The 19,603-nt window shown below is 47.1% G+C and overlaps 3 protein-coding genes across 3 annotated transcripts; 1 reads left to right on the top strand and 2 right to left on the bottom strand.

Moving 5' to 3' along the window:
* Positions 1-4,838: 4,838 nt before the first annotated feature.
* Positions 4,839-5,819, bottom strand: LOC308307682 (ecto-ADP-ribosyltransferase 5-like; the record flags this gene model as incomplete). The annotated part of the gene is made up of 2 exons (XM_080752948.1): positions 4,839-5,612; positions 5,745-5,819. 2 exons carry the CDS (start codon positions 5,817-5,819, stop codon positions 4,839-4,841), a joined length of 849 nt encoding a protein of 282 aa, XP_080609074.1.
* Positions 5,820-11,197: 5,378 nt separating this feature from the next.
* On the bottom strand, positions 11,198-13,051 carry LOC308307681 (ELAV-like protein 1; the record flags this gene model as incomplete). Its single annotated transcript, XM_080752947.1, has 2 exons — positions 11,198-11,508; positions 12,037-13,051. 2 exons carry the CDS (start codon positions 13,049-13,051, stop codon positions 11,198-11,200), a joined length of 1,326 nt encoding a protein of 441 aa, XP_080609073.1.
* Positions 13,052-15,409: 2,358 nt separating this feature from the next.
* Positions 15,410-17,974, top strand: LOC308307680 (ubiquitin carboxyl-terminal hydrolase 5-like; the record flags this gene model as incomplete). The annotated part of the gene is made up of 2 exons (XM_080752946.1): positions 15,410-17,631; positions 17,734-17,974. 2 exons carry the CDS (start codon positions 15,410-15,412, stop codon positions 17,972-17,974), a joined length of 2,463 nt encoding a protein of 820 aa, XP_080609072.1.
* Between the last annotated feature and the right edge of the window lie 1,629 nt (positions 17,975-19,603).

Below are 19,603 nucleotides of genomic sequence, written 5' to 3'. Positions count from 1 at the left end.
ATACTTTGCAGAAATGCATTCTACAGGACAAATTACATAAGGATCAACTGAGGAAAGTTTGGTAAACCCTTCTATACATTTTTATAGGGTTTTTAGTTTTTTCTTTCTGCCCATGTGTGACATGATTTGACACATGGGTGGAAATTGACAGGATAAACCCTATTAAAAGAATGTCTGCTATGTACATTTTTGTATTGTGCATATTTAACCTGGTTAACCGTGTTTTTGTGTATTTATGGTAGTTTTAAAGTGAAAAAAGTGAGTGGATCACTTTACCCCGTTGATTTCTCTGGTCTGTCTCAGTTTACCCCGGTGCTGGGGTAAACTGAGACCCAAGACCACTTTTTTTTTTTTTTTTAAACAATCATATTTTCACTGCCTTTTGTCTTGAATACATTCTGATAACTTCCATTGTTAGGAAACATCCCAAATTACTGGGAAATGTTTAAATTTTTACTGATATATCTTTTAGTTCGCTTAGAGGGGAGCAAATGTAAAAAGTGTCTCAGTTTACCCCGCTCTCCCCAGAGTGAAAGGTCAAGTTTATTAAGTATTGACGGTTCAAGTGGTTAAATATCTGAAAACACAAATTGACATGAATCCAAAATACACTGATGATTGTGCTGACAAACAATTAAACTATATGGAATCTATGATCAGGTTGTGGCATTTTGGCTGGCATTTCGCCTACCAAAATGTAATTCCTGGCTACGCCCCTGGTGTGACAACGCCTTCTTGCAACTTAATGTCTCTAAAACAAAAGAGATATGCATTGATTTTAGATGTTCCCCACCATCTCCACAGATATGCATTGATTTTAGATGTTCCCCACCATCTCCACAGAAGAGTGTTGTCAATGGACAAGCAGTAGATACTGTAACCAGCTATAAATATTATTGACCACAAGTTGAAATCCCACCCATTCCCTTTTGCGTCTGTTGTATTTTCTTTACTTTTTTTTTTTTTTTTTTTTTTTGTTAACTGAAAAAGAAAATAAAAAAAGTTTGAGTAGTATAGGCAGCTTCAGGTTAGAAATATGATAATCTGATACTGTTGATTCAATTTGAATTTGAAGAAGTCTGGTGTGTCTTGCCTCTTTGGTGCTTTTAAAAAACATGCTGTCATCAAGCAAATGTGATGTCATTTTTGTTTGTCCTTTCACTTTGTACAGTTCTAAAGCCTAGTTTTAGTTCATTGCTGTAACCAATGCCTTGTAAATGGGCCTGGTGTACAAGATACACTACATAAGATACTCATGTACCTGACAAAATACTTTGAAAGCCTTAAAGGACAACTTTAGTTTTTTACAACAAGGGTTCATATTTTAGATTGTAATTAAAGAATATAAAAGATGAGTGTTAAAATTATTTCATTTACTTCTTTCTATTGTTTTAGAGATTCTTATTTCAGTGGTTGGGGGCATGCGTACAAGTGGCTAAATAAGTCATTTTACACAGAATAAGTTCATTCCCAAGATACAACGCAACCTTTCATGGTTGGATGTGACTAGAGGTGTTACTGTAAATGGCAATAAAGAAACTGCTGGCTTATTGTGTCTAAAAAGACATATTTAGCCACTTGTACGCATGCCCCACATTTTAACATGGTAAACGCGATAAAACAATAGAATGAAGCAAACGAAAACATTTTAACACTCACTTTTTCTTTTCTCTAATTACAATCTAAAATATGAACCCTTGTTGTAAAAAAACAAAGTTGTCCTTAAGGATGTCCACAAATACAACACCAGAGGCAGCACCACAGATCACATTCACCCAGAGTCAACTCAAACAAAGGGTCAAACTCGTTCTTCTGCTATACCAACAAAATGTGTAACACCTTACCGAAGGCCTTAAAGTAGTGTAAATCCCAACATCCTTTAAAATCGCCCTGAAAAACCACCTACAGGCAACTGGTAAAAACAAACCTTGCCCAGCCCCTAACCCTTCTATTGTAAATACGGGTATATAATTGTCCTGCGGGGCGCCCGCTGGCCTGGTGGTCAAGGCGCATACCACATAATAGGCTATGATGCCTGCTGGCGTCGCCGGTTCGATTCCCGATCCGGACGACCTTTACCGCGTGTCATTCCCCGTCTTTCTCCCCATTTCCTGTCGGTCTGCTGTCCTATCAATAAAGGCATAAAAAGCCCAAAACAAATCTTTAAAAAAAAATATATAATTGTCCTGCACTGTTTTCTTTTTTTTTTCTGACTATCTACTGCATAGTACTGTTCTATTCGTCTGTCATTTATTAAGTGGTTTCCTGTGTAAATAAGCCAAGTGCTTTCTAGGATCTCATTTTAGTTGACCTTAAGTTGTATCAATAAATCATTAACACTTTGAAAATCGACCAGAATGAGTTTTTTTTATGTGTGACCTCTAGTAGGCCTACTGCTGGTTTATACAAATAAATCCTTTGTGATACATTTGTTGGTTGTCTGATAAATATTGGATCATAATCATTATAATATCTGCATTCATAAAGTATTCATAAACTTTTATCTGAGGTCTCTGAACCAGGTTTGGTTAATTGGTTTAGTTTAGTAATACTCTAGTTATATGTAAAAGGTTTGGACTAATAGCCAGGATGGCCACAGGCCAGGACCATATGACACACAATAACACACTATTTGGAATGAACTTCAGTAAAAACGTTAGACCATTGTCAATGGTGTGTATAAACCATAACAGTTAATTTCATAGAGGTATACATTAACTAATTTACCTCAGAAACGTCAAGCAATGGACTTGGTTATTAATATGGATTCCACTTTGGTAATCTATTCCAGTGTTTCTCAAACTTTCACATTTTCAAGGTCTCCCCTTAAATCTTGACAGCATAAAACATTGAACCAAATTAACCAAATGTTGGTTCCATTTGTACACTGTCAGTATATATACAGACTAGTATGGGTCAAATTAGACCCCACAGAGTCCCTGGAATACACTTTGAGAACCACTGATCTATTTTAAACGCATTCTGTTTGTTTGATTAGAAGGCTAATCACATATACAACATAAAACTACTAAATACCAGTAAGACTCCCTAATCGGGAGATAAGCGACCGTTGGTCGCTTATCTCCACAAATAGGCCAAAAGTTTGTTTTACCAATTATCAAGACATACGGGCAGTTGACAGTTTGCCATGGTTACCCATTGAAGTTGAATCTCCATATATGGAGATAACCTACGCATCACACTAAGTCTGACCTCACCAGCCCATATTTGGGCATGAGCAACTTATGTCTCCATATATGGAGATATGATGACATCACACAGTCCTCAGCCGATGATGTGGCGTGAATGTCATACAATACACAAACGAGCCCTACAGTATAAAGGGGCAATTCTTGCCAGGAAAGAAGCATTTCTTCGACTCAGACCTTATCGCCAGGGTTGGCTTATAGCAGCTGTCGGTAGGACCATATATGGATTCTGTTAGTGTGGATCTCCTAACAGGGCATCATCTGGGATACAATCCCTTTTATGCCCATATATGGAGATCCCTAACAGAATCCCTTTCATGCCCATATATGGAGATCCCTAACAGAATCCCTTTTATGCCCATATATGGAGATCCCTAACAGCATCCCTTTTATGCCCATATATGGAGATCACTAACAGCTAACAGGATCCCTTTTATGCCCATATATGGACATCCCTAACATAATCCCTTTTGAGCCCATATATGGAGATCCCTAACAGAATCCCTTTTATGCCCATATATGGAGATCCCTAACAGAATCCCTTTTATGCCCATATATGGAGATCCCTAACATAATCCCTTTTATGCCCATATATGGAGATCCCTAACAGAATCCATTGTATGCCCATATATGGAGATCCCTAACAGAATCCCTTTTATGCCCATATATGGAGATCCCTAACAGAATCCCTTTTATGCCCATATATTATGGAGAAATCCCTGCTCTGAGTATCTGACATCAGTGTGATGTCACCTGTTTATGCCCATATATGGAGATCCCTGCTCTGCGTGTCTGGTTGCTATGGTAAACAGTTGGTTGCTAGGGTAAAAAAACATGGTTGCTATGGTAAACAGTTGGTTGCTAGGGTAAACAGTTGGTTGCTAGGGTAAAACCATGGTTGCTAAGGTGGTTGCTAACGTACACTAACAGACCAGCAACAACAGACTGTTGCCACAGCAACGTACACAAAGGTTTGTGTACACATGTGGTGTGATGTCATACTGATGCAGAGATATGAGCAGGGCAAAGGTGTGACGTGTGACGTGTGACGGACGGACGGACGGACGGACGGACGGACGGACGGACGGCCGGTGGAGGTTTTCATAGTAAACTGCTCCCTGACGGTCGCAATAAAAATCATGTCAAATAAATATAAAACCACTAATATCAAAAATATATTAAACCCAATAATGAATTTGTTAAACTATGAAATACATAATTAACCAATGGTTAATTAATTCAACGTGGAGTTCCACTTCCAGGCGATGCCTCAGTCCAGCGGGACGTATCGTAAGATCTAATCCGAGCAGAGTGCTTCACAAGCGGGGAGAGGAGCCGTGTACTGGGCGGCGTTTCCCTTTCTTTCCCACTAGAGAGCGTCCTCAACCGTCTCAACCAACAGAGCTCGTTCATGACTTGAGCCCTAGCGCGTTCACAGTGGTAGTGCTCGTTCATGACTTTGAGCCCCAGCGCATTCATGAACAAATTCGATGACGCAAAATGCGTCACAAAGGCCCCGCTACGTCACGTTTTACTACCCGGAAGAAGGGGTGAAAACGCCTCATGCGCTGGGTGAGCAACTCAATGCAAGTGGACGGGCGGGGATATCTGGTGTCCTCTCTATTCTTCTTATAACTCTATGTTTCCCAGATGGTCACACCGAGCCTTGCAGTTCAGATCGCTGCGCTTACCTGCATTTTTCAATTTAAAGACTTTATCACATTTTTTCATTGTTTCCTCCATTTCCTCCTTTTCCTCCTTTTGCATCTCGACTATCTCGAACACTTCATAGGGAGGAATGAGCACCTCTTTCTCTGTTTCACCAAACATTGGATAATACTTCAGGTCGGCACCGTAACAGGTAGTCATTTCGAAGCAGATCTTCCCATACGCATACAAATTTGGGTCTTTAGAGCTGGAAGCAAACTGACCGAATCGCATGAGTTGTTTGGGGCGACCAGTGAAGTCCTGGCGGGTTCTTCGGTAGGAGGTCAGACAGGCTCCTTGACTATTTCTAAGGGTCTGTATCGCTTCAGTCAAATGGAATTGCAACGTGTGGTACCTGAAAGCGGTGGTGGAGTAGGTCCTTTTGCCGTTCCTGACTGCTTTGTTCAAGTCCTCGTACAAAGGATGACCGCCGTCTGTATACGCGCAGATCGCTCGAATTTGATCCTCGCTCAGTTTTGTCTTAGAATGTGTCTGATTTTTCTCTCCTTTATCTACACAGTTGCTCACAGGTCTTCCGTTCCAGACCATTCTGAATACTTCATCCTTCAGCTCCTCAGGCAAGTACGTCTTGATCACTTTGTTCTTCATCTGTTCGTGACAACCAGCGTACATGTCATCCACAGACTCTTCCATCAAGGATAAGGGAATGGCGTCGCTGGAGTGTGGTGCCTTCATCTGGATGGAGTGGAAGAAAATACATGATTAATACAAACGTCATACTCATGGAATAATTAGATTTAAATGTGATAATTACAGTCAAGTGACATAGGTATAGCTAACCATTTGTTTTGTTTGTTTTGTACTCACCATCTTAGAGTCTGCAGGCAGCATCCAGAAAGAGAAGAAAGTCAGCAACACAATGGTCAGCATCATCTTCTTCATCTCCTCAGCAAGGAACACACCTACTGAAATAGAGCTCGTTGAATGAAGGCTAATACTTTGGGAAGGCGGATCTATTGAGGTCTTATGGAAGTGGAGAATGCTACTAGTCCAGTAGTTTAGTGATCTGTTTGAGGGTGAATTGGATTGTGCCGGACTGAATCCGTCAGCCCGGCTTTATACCTCCGAGGCAGGCGTGTGGCATGCGTTCTCCTAGCAACATCTCCTTGTACGGTCATCGCCATTGTACAGTTTATGACGTCGGCCCGGCAACGCATGCTGTCTATGACGCTAGTCTCATGTGACATGCCGTCTATGACGACAGTCCCATGTGACACGAGGGATTATCTCCATATATGGGGTTCTCGACATCTCCACTTTTTTATTTTGGAAATCCAAACGTGTTGGGTGTCCATTGTATGTGTTTTCTGATGGAGAGTTCAAATATGACATTATTTTTGCGATAGGACAATTCTAATTTGCATTTTCTTATTGCTAATTGTACCCGTTCTATCTCATTTATAAGATATATTCAAATCCAAATGAAATCTTAACATGTGGGGTGTCTAAATGATGTGTTTCTTTATGGGGAATTCAAATATGGAATTCTTTTTGGATAGAATAACTCTAACCTACATACGTTTTTGAAGCGGTGAAAGCCACTTCCAAGGTTTGGCTTTATCTGTCCCGTACATGTCCCGTACATGTCCCGTACATGTCCCGTGCATGTCCAATCCAGAATGAACAGGCGGTAATTGGTCGGGCTTCACATGACAGTTAACCCCCTGCATAATATAATATAATATAATATAATATAATATAATATAATATAATATAATATAATATAATATAATATTAAACACATTTGGCCGGGGTGGCCAAATGATTGCCTTCACCACTTCACTTCGAACCGAGGTTTGATTTTTAGGTTATAGAAACATTTTTTACTGATTAGGTGCGTGGTCTACCTCGTTGTGTTTCTAGAATATAGATTGATAGTCCTATGCATTGTTGTATTGTTGTTAATGTACTGACATATTATCTAACTTATTATAGTGATGTATTACCTGCTCATTGTAAATCGCTCTGGTTTAAAAGCGTCTGCTAAATGCCTAAACTGTAAACTGTAAAAAAAAAGAAGGAAAAAAAAAGAAACAAACAAAAAACGAAATAACCCACTTGTTTACGCCTGTGAGCCTGTGATGTTACAATAGAGTTATTTAGTATTAATACTGGTTATTAACCATAATAATAATTGGTTCAGAGCCCTGTTAGCTGTGATGTTACAATAGAGTTATTTAGTATTAACTCTTTTACCGCTTTGGAAGTTTTTTTTCCCGGCGGCGCGTTGCCAATAGTACGTTCTTTGGCTCGTTCTTTTGTACCTTGTTTTGATGTCTGTAAACTAATGAGGGGTCGCGCGGTTGTGTACAGTATAAGCATCTCCTGTAATCCTGCTTTGAAATCTCCACCTCACGTAAACATCAATAATGTCCAAATTCACTTCTTGGCTGCTAGCTGTCGTTCTATTGCTCTGATGCGACTCTGCGCCCTGAACGTATGGAAGCTGCAGCGGCCCATTTCACATTAATTCTTGCATGAGGCTGCCCTCTACTGCTAGTATAGCCAAAGTACACCTATTTAAGGAGAAAAGAAAATAATAATGATAAAAAAATGAATACATCTTTGTCTATAACATCGCAAAGGTAAGGTGCTTTTGCTGGCACAAAACCCAATAAATAAATAACAACATCTGGCAGTGATACAGTTAATACTGGTTATTAAACATGTTGTTCAGAGCCCTGTTAGTTGTGATGTTACAATAGAGTTATTTATTAGTATTAATACTGGTTATTAAACATGTTGTTCAGAGCCCTGTTAGTCAGCTTCACCTGCTGTGATGTTACAATAGAGTTAAGTAGCATTAGGGTTACAGTATGTATGGTATATTTAATGTATGGTTATTAAACATTCAGAGCCCTGTTAGTCAGCTTCACCTGCTTCCGCCTCTCACGACGGGGACGTAGGGTTGAGTTGAGAGGCTTTTTTTTGGGTTTTGTTTTGTTTTTTTAGGGGGGGAAAGTATTAGGGTTCCATGTGCAGCCTCCGGTCCACATGGAAATAACATCTCTTTCACAGTTTTACGTGTTTATTTTTGGTCCAATTCATTTTCTTTTTTCCTTTTCAATTTTGATCATTTCCATTTTTTTGCCACCTCATTCGTCGTCTTGAAATTATGTGTGTCGTAAACCTCGAACGTTATGTTCCCTGGTCCACTTCCTGTTTCTGGTCTACTTCCTGTTCCTGGTCTATTTCCTGTTCCTGGTCTACTTCCTGTTCCTGTTCCAACTTCCTGTTCTACTTCCTGTCTCATGTGTGTGGTGCTGTGTGTCTCGAGGTTCTACTTCCTCGTTCGCCTGCTTTAAGTCTATTTCCTGTTCCTGGTCCACTTCTTTCCTGTTCGCCTCAAGCCCCCAGAACGGCTTGTAAATATTGAAGCAGCCGCCCTACTGGCCAAAGCTGGAACTTCAGGCGGGGTGAAACATACAAGCACAAGCATAAGAGCGCACCGCTGGGGTCTACAATAGGGTTCAATGGACGTCGACGTCGTTCGTGAGTTCATTACGTCTCGACGTCAAACATTTTGGCACATGGGTATGTGCCAATTTCCCCCAGAATGCACCTGGATTAGCTACTTCTGCATGCTTCAAAACGCTACTGAGCAACTTGAATTGAAGTGAATGGCTGGGGGCGGGGCTGTCCGCTCTCTATTCTATATGGTTGGCCTGCGTTAAAGTCGTTCAGTCTCGATCACTTCCTTCCTGTGTCCTGCGTCTGGTTCCTCACCACCTGTAAGCTGCTCCAACTTTTATTTTGAAATCTGATTTTGAGGATAAGCACCTTGAGATGCATCGTCTCGTCCTCCAGGGTCATCTGGTCTTCTCAGGGGGTCCTCGGGGGGTCCTCGGAACCGGTCGACCCTCCCTCTGCTCACTGACCTTCCTGGTCACAGTACCTGTATCTCAACATAAGTCCTGGTCACAGTACCTGTATCTCACATTAAGTCCTGGTCACAGTACCTGTATCTTAAGTCCTGGTCACAGTACCTGTATCTCAACATAAGTCCTGTACGTCATTCTCTCTCTCTAGGTCGTCCTCAGACGAGCCTTCCACCGTCGCTTCCAGTCATCCCAGTTCTCCATACATCCTGCCAGGTTGTTGGTGCTTTGTGCTCCTACGTCTTTCTTGAGTACATCCACGTATGTTATTGTGGGACGTCCTGGTGACCGGTGGCCATGTGTTGGTTCCCACAGCACCAATCTGCTGGCAGGAAGCTCATTTCTGGTCATTAGCGCCAGGTCTTTAGGTGTCTATATCTAAGGATGCTGGGTAACAGCCAGGGTGACTGTTACCGTTTCAACCGAGACTTTGAGTCTCATCCAATGTCTTGTCTAGGTTCACTCGTTCTATGTGCTTAATGTCATGTCATGTCATGTCATGTCATGTCATGTCTTGTCTAGGATGGGTAATTCTACGTGCATAATAATGCTCCCTGGTTCTCGTAAGGTGGCCTTAACACTTGCAGATAATCGGGGCATTCAACGACCCTCTCGAGTATCGGGGGGAATGCGTCTAATGTCGTCTAGTGTGAGGGTTCAAAGATCCAATCTTAACCCTGCCGAGTTGCGCGGAGGACGGTCGGAGCCGCCCCGACTATTTTCATTTTTTTTAAATATTTGTATCTGGATCGCGAAATGGAAATGCACAGTGGGCGTCCGAGACGAAGACAGCCGCTGTTCAGACGCAAGGGGAGGGGACTGTTGTTGCTGACAGCCCACTGATCTGACCAGACGGGTATTGGTGGATCTGATCCTCTCTCTCTCTCTCTCTCTCTCTCTCTCACACTCTCTCTCTCTCTCTCTCTCTCTCTCTCTCTCTCTCTCACACACACACACACACTCGTCCCAATGTTTACTTCTCCTGCTTCCACGTGTGAGAATCTTGTAGTTTGCGGTGCCCCTGATTCTTTTAAATCGTACAGTATGTGCATGTTTTTACATGATCTGGTAAGGATTATCCTGTAGTGCGTGACGCGACCAGATTTCAATTCCCTGATTATCTGCTAAGATTATCTGCTAGTAATCTGCTAGTAATCTGGTAGTGTAAGATTATCTGCTAGTTATCTGCTAGTAATCTGCTAAGATTATCTACTAGTGTAAAATGTAAGATTATCTGCTAGTGTAAAATGTAACATTATCTGCTAGTGTAAAGATTACCTGCTAGTTTAAGGCCACCTTTAGTTCTGCTGCTGGGCTGTGGAGGTTTCATCCTCCCAGAACCTCTGTTCCAAGCTAATGTTTTTTTGTGTCATATCTACATAGATGTCTGTGTTTGAAGAAAAAAATGAACTAAGGACACAAATGAATGGGCCGTCTGGCCAATGGGGTGAATAGGCTGGCTGGCCAATGGGAAGGAGAGTTTAGCTTCTTGTGGATTGCAAGATGCACAGCAGCGTTTCTTCAGGCTGCCATTAGCCATTCAGCGTTTGCGTTTCTCTCTGACATGCCATCTCCTGGGGATCACATGCCACTGCATGCAGATGAATGGAGGGATGTTGTCCATTCAGAAAACAGTACTGCAGAAGACTCTAAAGAACATGCTTTAGTTCCTGTTCCTTTCCATTCGATTCTATTCTGAGCTCATTTACAACCTCAAAGGAATTCCAATGCATAGCAACCTGCCGGAAGTTTACTAATAATGTGCTACACTTTTAAAAAACATAGTATTTATGCATTCATTAAATCAGTATCGATGTATACATCAATGCAACATGGTCCATTCAATTCACTGTATACTGCATACAGCACATGCATCAATGCAAATGGTCCATTCTATTCACTGTATACTGTTGTATACATCAATGCAACATGGTCCAGATGTATCTTGGGACAGTCAAAGCTTTCATCGCACATTACACAACCAAAATAAAAGCATTGTTAAATAGTTATCCATCCATATATATTATCTATATATCTATATATGGATGGGTAACCCTTTAATAAATCCATATATTTAGCTATATATGTATACATCTATGTACACTTTGTATACTTTATATATACAATCAAAGACCACAGACATGAACACATGTGTTTGTGTGCGGGCATGTTGATGACCCGTGGTCTGGTCGCATAGCCCAGATGTACGGACTATGAGATCTAAACTACTGTGGGAAACCAGATGATCTTGTCCCATAGCCTAGATGTACGGACTCAATGTGTTACTCCATGCATGACCTGTATTTTCCCACATTGATGCTGTCCTTCACCACAGGTTTTGTGGAGGTGGTCAGGGTCTCGTTCCTGTGTGGTCCAAGTGGCTTAGAGTAGGTTCAGGTTGGGAAGAACGTGGTAGGCCTTGGGTCCAATGAAGTCCATGGCCTGGTGGTGCGTCTCCAACTCGGTCTTTATGAAGGTGGAGTATCTACAGAACCACAGCAGATTGGTTGATGCGACCACCGCTGGTTTCACACAGAGGACGCGTACCTCCTCCCTCCATGGCTGGACGGAGGAAGTGCGCTTCCCAAACTGATTGAGTTTTACCACAGAATCCGTAGTGGCGGCGTGTCTGCAGGTGTGGTCAGTGGACAGGTGGTCTGCAGGTCTGGTCAGTGGACAGGTGGTCTGCAGGTCTGGTCAGTGGACAGGTGGTCTCCGGCAGTGCTTGTTAGGATTACCATTCACTGGTAAAAGGTGGATTTATAAGGAACCTTTATCCAATGATTGTATCCAAGGCGCTTTACAATGACTGTGCATTAATTACATTGGACCATGAATTGAATGCCAAGGACCTCCGACGTAATCAATCAATCAATCAATCAATCAATCAAACATTCACACGCTCACGCTGATGGTGTAGGAAACCTTGCAAGGCAATAAGCTGCTCATCAGGAGCAGTTAGAGGTTCAGAGTCGAGGGTTCACAGAGTCTTGCTCAAGCTGCTCATCAGGAGCAGTTAGAGGTTCAGAGTCTAGGGTTCACAGAGTCTTGCTCAAGGACTCTTCTATACCAACTCTGGGGAGGAGCTGGAGCTCGGGATGGAACTGGGAACCTTCCGGTCGTCAAGCGGCCATCGCTGCCGCCCTCTGCTGGCCACTATCGCCTCCGCATGTGTTTGTCGTAGGGCCTGAACACGGCCCTCTCTCTGTGATGATAATGACTCTCTGGACGGTTGTCATTGTGCCGGTCTCTCTCCAGGTCGTCCACGGCGTCTCTGCCCCTCTTGGCCGTCTTGCCAGACGTCTCCCTCTCCCTGCCGCTCTCCTCGATCTTGAAGGACACCTGCAGGACGTTGTCCCCGACGCGGTGGCCGTTGAGCCTCGCGATGGCTTCGATGGCCTCCTCGTAGTTGGCCATGGTGACGAAGGCCAGGCCCCGGCACTTGTTGGTGCGGAAGTCCCGGATCACCTTGACGTCGGTGACGCTGCCGAAGGTCCCGAACATGGTGCGCACCAGCTCCTCGTCGGCGTCCTGGCCCAGGTTGTAGATGAAGATGCGCGGGACGCTCACCCGGTCCACAGGGGGGGGCTGGTGGACCAGCTTGTACGGCGAGGCCAGCAGCTCGGCCTCGGCGGCGTGCATGTGGACCGTGTCCACCACCTTGGCCACCTTCACCTTGGAGTCGGGGCCCATGCACAGGATGGGCTTGGAGATCTTGATCTCCTCGGTGGCGCCGGGCGGCTTGGTGCCGTTCAGCTGCTTGGTGGCCTCCTCCGCCTGGACGCGCTTGTCGAAGCGGATGAAGGCGGCGCCACGCGGCACGCCGCCGTCGTCCAGCAACATGTGGGCGTTGATGATGGTGCCGTACGGGGAGAACATCCTCCGCACGTCCTCCAGGTTCATGGTCTTGGGCAGGTTGCACACGTAGATGTTGGCGTCCTTGATGGCGTCGGAGCTGGGCCGGGCGTACGACACCTTGATGGTCTTGGACTGCAGCTTCTGGCCGTTCAGCGTCTCGATGGCCTTGGCCGCGTCCGCCGGGTTGACGTAGTTGACGAAGCCGTACTGCAGGCTGTGGCCTTTGTTCTTGTCTCGGATCACCTTGGCCGTCTCCACCACGCCGATCCGGCTGAAGAGCGTCATCAGGGCGTCCTCCGTGGTGCTCTGGGGGAGGTAGTTGATGATCAGGTTGGTCCTGAACTCATGTCCCAGCGGGCCTTTAGAGCCCTCTGTCATGTTAACAAACTACCTGTAAGCTTCTCTGAAATAGCAAACAACGCTGCCAGAAACACTTTGATAACCTAATGATAACCTTAAGCTGGAGGCTGCACATGGCTTTACATTGTTCTACATTATTATTGGTGGTGTAAGAGAAACTCTCCGGATATGGAATCCATCAATCAATCATGTCTGTCTGTCTGTCAATATGCCCAAATATGGACGGATACTGAGTACTGATGTCATAGACTGACCTAAAACAATTAGACAGGTGGTTGTCTATAGAGCTTGACCAATCGTCAAATCCAGGATATTGTCCAATCAGAAAAGGGACGTCCGCTCTATATTCCGACAAAGCCGCTAGAACAGGGCACCACTAGAGGGCGCCACTCCACCATTCATCTCAATGGACTCTCTCTAGAAACATAAAGAAACATAAGTACCCTGTTGGTCACTACATGTAACTACATGTGTCTTATGTTATACTACTATGGCAGGCGCAGGAACACTCAAAATTAACGGGGTTTCGCCTACGTTATTCTCTAGAATCTTGGCCGTGTTAAAGGATATCTTTCCTACCTTCAATAGACTTTTACAAGATTTTTGGAGGTCATGCTTCATGTGACATCACAATATCCCCGGAGGCATGGCCCATGACATCACAACATTGTCATGCTTCACGTATCATAATATCTCCTTATTACCAGTAAGAAAGAGAATGCTTCATGTGCTATTGTGACACATACAAAATGTATGGTCACATTTTTGTTGTTTTTGTATTTTTTTAAGATGATTTTTTGGTGGAGAGACTTCAGTTCCTGTTTGAACTAGCATTATTTTGGAGGAATCCAAGTTCACTCAATAACACTACAAACAGTGGGACTTTCCTAGTGCTGCCACACCACTAGGAGGCAGTGTGGTGATTCACACCATTCTCTGAGAAGCACAAGTTTGACTGAACTGAATCCATTCCTCCAGTCAGCCTCCTCAGGGCTGACTGGAGAAGGACGTTGTGAATTGTCTCATTTCTATTATTCCTGTTGTTTGTGCAACACCAAAGTGTCTGAAACTGCATACAGTTGTTGCTTAAGTTATTATTGTGGGCTCGCCTGAAAGGCGAGAACACTATGTTATCTTCATTATTTATTTACCAAGTTTCCGGCGCAGACAGTACAAAGGCTGGGCCCTTAGCCAATGAGGTGCAATTGGCGGAAAAAACATCTGGGAGTGGTGTTAGCTGGAGTATTCGTTGAGCTTCACATGACAGTTAGCATGCTGTAGAATATAGTCACGAACGAGCCCACACACTTCATTATTTATCTATCACTCAAGTTCTCCTCGACAGTACAAAGGCAGGGCCCTTAGCCAATGAGGTGTAGCCAAAGGGTAGATCTTTATGCCCATACATGGTGTTACATGAGAGCCCACACTGTTGGAACAGTATTTCTAGTTAGAAAATATGGTTGCCTACAGTCGCTTGCAATCCCCTTTGTCCCTTTTGGCATCATTTGTCCCTCACCTCCCAACAATTCAGAGCTTTAAAGACAACAACAAAAACAACAACTATATTGCAGAACCAATCTAAAGTCTTTAGGGCACTGGTTCTAAAACTACCACAGATGGTGGCATCTGTGGTAACCGAGGGACTAAAATGAGAGAATGGACAATATGACTGGGAGAAATACAACAATGTGCAAACACAGCAGCAAGACTTGTGAACTGTTGTGATAAAAGAAGGCTAGAAACAAAACCACCCTAAAGAGGTGTCATCTTGCGCCTTGTTATTTATATCTGGTCGCACGTGTTGATGGTGACATCACCAAGAACACTGGTCCCACATTGGCTACGGCTTGAACAGCCCCTCTCTTGGCAACGGGTGTAAACACAGATGCACAGAAACACAGCTCTCTGCCGGCCACAAGTAACCATGACTTAGCAACAGTAACGACTTGGCAACAGTAACGACTTGGCAACAGTAACGACTTGGCAACAGTAACTAAGGGGCTGACTGGTACCATACGTCATACTCAGTCCTATAACCCTAACAGCATCATACGTCATGCTGAGTCATCCTAGGTTATTTAAGGCTCACGTCTCCCCTGACCTGCAGCATCTGACTGTAACACTGACCTGCGTCTGTGTACCTGAAGCTACCTGAAGCTACCTGAAGCTATCTGAAGCTACCTGTAGCTACTTGAAGCTACCCAAAGCTACTTGAAGCTACCTGAAGCTACTTGAAGCTGCCTGAAGCTACCTGAAGCTACTTGAAGCTACCTGAAGCTAGCGTGGAGACCCACCTTCGTCTGTACCTGAAGCTAGAGTGGTTCAGCTCAGCATCCTGCAGTCTTTCACTCAGCCTCAACTAGCCAGGCCGACATGGCAGCCATCAGCGAGCTTCTGCTGTCGGTTCTGTCCACCATCCAGGAGCCGCGCTACGGGAACCGCGTCCACAAGGACGAGTGCGTGCTGTCGTTCTCCTCGCCGGAGAGCCCCGGGGGTCTGTACGTGTGCATGAGGAGCTTCCTGGGCCTGGGCCGGCAGCACGTGGAGCGGCACCACGCCAGGACGGGCCAGCGGGCGTACCTGCACATCGTCCGCGTCCGCAAGGCGCCCAAGGAAGAGGCGGGCGGCGCCTCGGAGCAGCCGAAGAAGAAGCAGCCCACCAGGCTGGCCATCGGCATGGAGGGAGGCTTCGAGGTGGAGACGCCGCCGTGCTCGCTCTACGAGCAGCGCGTGACGCTCGTCCTCTTCCCCGACCGCCAGGAGGTGACCTCGGAGGAGCTGGGCGCCATGCCCGAGGCGGTGCGCCAGGCGGTGCGCCGCTCCTGGGACGGCATCCTGTCGGCCGACTCGGCGTCGCACGGCCTGCAGGTGGCGCAGTGGGACGGCGAAGAGCGCCGGGCGTCGCGGCACGCCGACGGCCTCGAGCAGCTGGAGCCCGCCCCTGCGGTGGGCCCCGGGCCCTGGCGCTGCCAGGCCGAGGGCTGTAGCCTCACGGAGAACCTGTGGATGAACCTGACGGACGGCGCCGTGCTGTGCGGGCGTAGCCAGTTCGGCGGCGCCCACGGCAACAACCACGCCAAGCTCCACTACGAGGCCACCGGCTACCCGCTGGCCGTCAAGCTGGGCACGGTCACGCCCGACGGGGCCGACGTCTACTCCTACGGCGAGGAGGACATGGTGCTGGACCCCCGGCTCAGGGACCACCTGGCCCACTTCGGCCTGGACATGGCGGCCATGGAGAAGACGGAGCGGACCATCACGGACCTGGAGATCGCCGTGAACCAGCGGGAGTGGGAGCTGCTCCAGGAGTCGGCCAGCAGCCTGCGGCCGCTGCACGGCCCAGGCCTCACGGGCATGAAGAACTTGGGCAACAGCTGCTACCTGAACGCCGTCATGCAGGTGCTGTTCAGCGTTCCTGACTTCCAGAGCCGCTACGTCCTCAACCGAGAGCAGATCCTGGACGAGGCTCCGGCCGACCCCACGCAGGACTTCAACGCTCAGGTGTCCAAGCTGGGCTACGGCCTGCTGTCGGGGGAGTACTCCAAGCCGGCGCCGCCGCCCCCCGGGGGGGATAAGCCCGGGGGCGTGGCCTTGGCCGAGCCGTCGGGGGACCAGGTGGGCATCGCGCCGCGCATGTTCAAAGCCCTGGTGGGCCGCGGCCACCCCGAGTTCTCCACCAATCAGCAGCAGGACGCCCAGGAGTTCCTCATGCACTTCATGGACCTGGTGGAGCGGAACCACCGCGGCTCGGGACCCGACCCGGCCCGCGCCTTCCGCTTCCTGGTGGAGGAGCGGGTGGTGTGCCAGCACTCGCAGAAGGCCCGCTACACCTGCAGGGTGGACTACAGCCTGCAGCTGCCCGTGCCCATGGAGCGGGCCTCCAACCTGGCGGAGCTGCAGGAGGCGGAGCGGAGACGCCAGGAGGCCGGCCCGGCTGGCTCCTTCCCCTCCTCCTCCGCTCCCCCCCCTCCCCCCCGTGCCCGCATCCCCTTCGCCGCCTGCCTGGAAGCCCTGACGGAACCCGAGCTGCTCGGTGACTTCTGGAGCTCGGCGCTTCGGCGGCGGGGCTCGGCCACCAGGAGCACCCGCTTCGCCTCCTTCCCCGACCTGCTGCTCATCCAGGTCAAGAAGTTCACCTTCGGTGCCGACGACCAGAAGCCCCGCAAGCTGGACGTCAGCATCGACGTCCCCGACACGCTGGACCTCAGACACCTGCGCGGGACGGGCCGGCGGGACGGAGAGGAGCTCCTCCCAGAGGAGGAGGAGGAGGATGCGGGGCCTGCGCTGGACCCCGCCCTGCTGGCCAGGCTGCAGGAGATGCAGTTCCCCGAGGAGGCCTGCAGGAAGGCGCTCGTCCACACGGACGGCGGCGGTTTGGACGCCGCCGTCAACTGGCTGATGGACCACTGCAACGACCACGACTTCTCCGCCCCCCTGGTGGCGGCGGGGGGAAGGGCAGGGGGAGGAGGAGGAGGAGGGGGAGGAGGGGAAAGGGGCGGGGCCTCCCAGGAGCACCTGGACCAGATCATGGACATGAAGCTGTGCAGCAGAGAGCACGCCGTCCGGGCCCTCAGAGCCTCCGCCGACGACCCCCAGCGGGCCGTGGACTGGATCTTTAACCACCCGGACTCCATGGACCCCCCGGACACCTCCAGGGACCACCCAGACTCCTCCAGGGACCCCCCAGACTCTTCCAGGGACCGCCCAGACTCCTCCAGGGACCCCGCTGCCCCTGAGAGGGACGGGGTGGGCCGCTACGAGCTGTTTGCCTTCATCAGCCACATGGGCAGCAGCACGCTGTGTGGACACTACGTCTGTCACATCAAGAAGGACCAGCAGTGGGTGATCTTCAACGACCAGAAGGTCTGCGCCTCCGAGAGACCACCCACTGACCTGGGCTACCTCTACTTCTATAGGAGGATGACCTCTGACCGCTAGAGACCTCTACTTCTATAGGAGGATGACCTCTGACCCCTAGAGACCACCCACTGACCTCTGACCCCTAGAGACCGCCCACTGACCTGGGCTACCGCTACTTCTATAGGAGGATGACCTCTGACCCCTAGAGACCACCCACTGACCTCTGACCCCTAGAGACCGCCCACTGACCTGGGCTACCGCTACTTCTATAGGAGGATGACCTCTGACCCCTAGAGACCACCCACTGACCTGGGCTACCTCTACTTCTATAGGAGGATGACCTCTGACCCCTAGAGACCTCTACTTCTATAGGAGGATGACCTCTAGATCAGTGGTTCTCAACCTGTGGGTCGGGACCCCCAGGGGGGTCCCCAGATTATTTTGGGGGGTCCCCAAATGTTTAGCTAAATGTTAAAATTGTTTTCTCACTCAACATTAAACAGACCAACATACTGTATAAGTGTATACAGGGTACCTTCACGTTTCTAATGTGACAATTTAAGGACTTTAAATACCTTTTTAGTGCCTCTGGTAAACATTGGTCAAATTGTCAAATATTAGTGGCAGAAATTGTGAAAATAGCAGATCTACATGCTCACAACGCCTCGCGCTGCCATTCGTTGTGAGCATGTAGATCGGCTATTTTCACAATGGAACAGATCGAGTCAAACTAAATGTAATGCCAACTCCTACAATTCCAAGTGCTCGTCAGGGTAGGGGGGTCCCCAGTTCAAATATGATTATTTTGGGGGTCACAGCCTGAAAAGGTTGAGAACCACTGCTCTAGATGACCTGTATCATAGACATATAAAGGGTGTTGGTAAAAGAGGACTGGCAGCTGTGGAACAGTGGAAGGCACTCTGCTGCCCCTGCAGTGGGAAGGAGGGAGTCCTGCATCTGACTGGCCTAGGAGGATCTGTCCTTTTGTAGGATTGGTCATAACTATCATACCAAACCTGCCCCCAAGATTATTATAGTTTTCTCATTTTAAATTTGTTTTGTTTTTATTTTCCATTTCAGTTAAGGTTTAATTAGTTTTAAAGCAGAATATCAACTAATATCACATATTATTTTCAGGGGCGAGGTAATAATCTGTAAAAAAAACAACAACATTCATATAAATACATTGACACTTCAAACTGACAAAGCTAATATGAAATAAAACCACACCCAGTGAGAAGTGAGCCGTGCTATCTATGAGTTCATTTCATCAAGCATCCCGCTGACCAAACGCGGGGACTGCCCATAAGTCCGAAGGTTCATTAGTACGAGTTTAGTTAGGGTTACTGAGGTTAGGGTTAGACATAGTATTCTTAACAAATTCGGACTAACGAACCTTCGGACCAATGAACCTTTGGACCAATGCCATGGCACCCAATCACAGCGTGTCCTGTGAAGCTTGGCCAATGGGAGCCTGGGCGTACGACAAACTCTAGCGTTTGAAAATGAACACATTTTGCTGAACATAAAATACAATTTCAGTTACACTTTTTTTTTTTTACTTAAATTTCAGTACAATGTGAACGTTGTTAACACAAAGTGAACACAAAGTTTGGATTTGATAGACCATGGACTTAATAATTAATCCATCCTTGGGAGGCAGTGGATATAATAGGCTCTATTATAATAATAGGTTATGGGTTAGTT

This window comes from Nannobrachium achirus (genome assembly GCF_963921795.1).
Source record: "Nannobrachium achirus genome assembly, chromosome: 22".
NCBI classification, from domain to species: Eukaryota; Metazoa; Chordata; class Actinopteri; order Myctophiformes; family Myctophidae; genus Nannobrachium; species Nannobrachium achirus.
The sequence above is the reverse complement of the archived record's forward strand: the minus strand, read 5'-3'. Positions and strand labels throughout refer to the sequence as shown.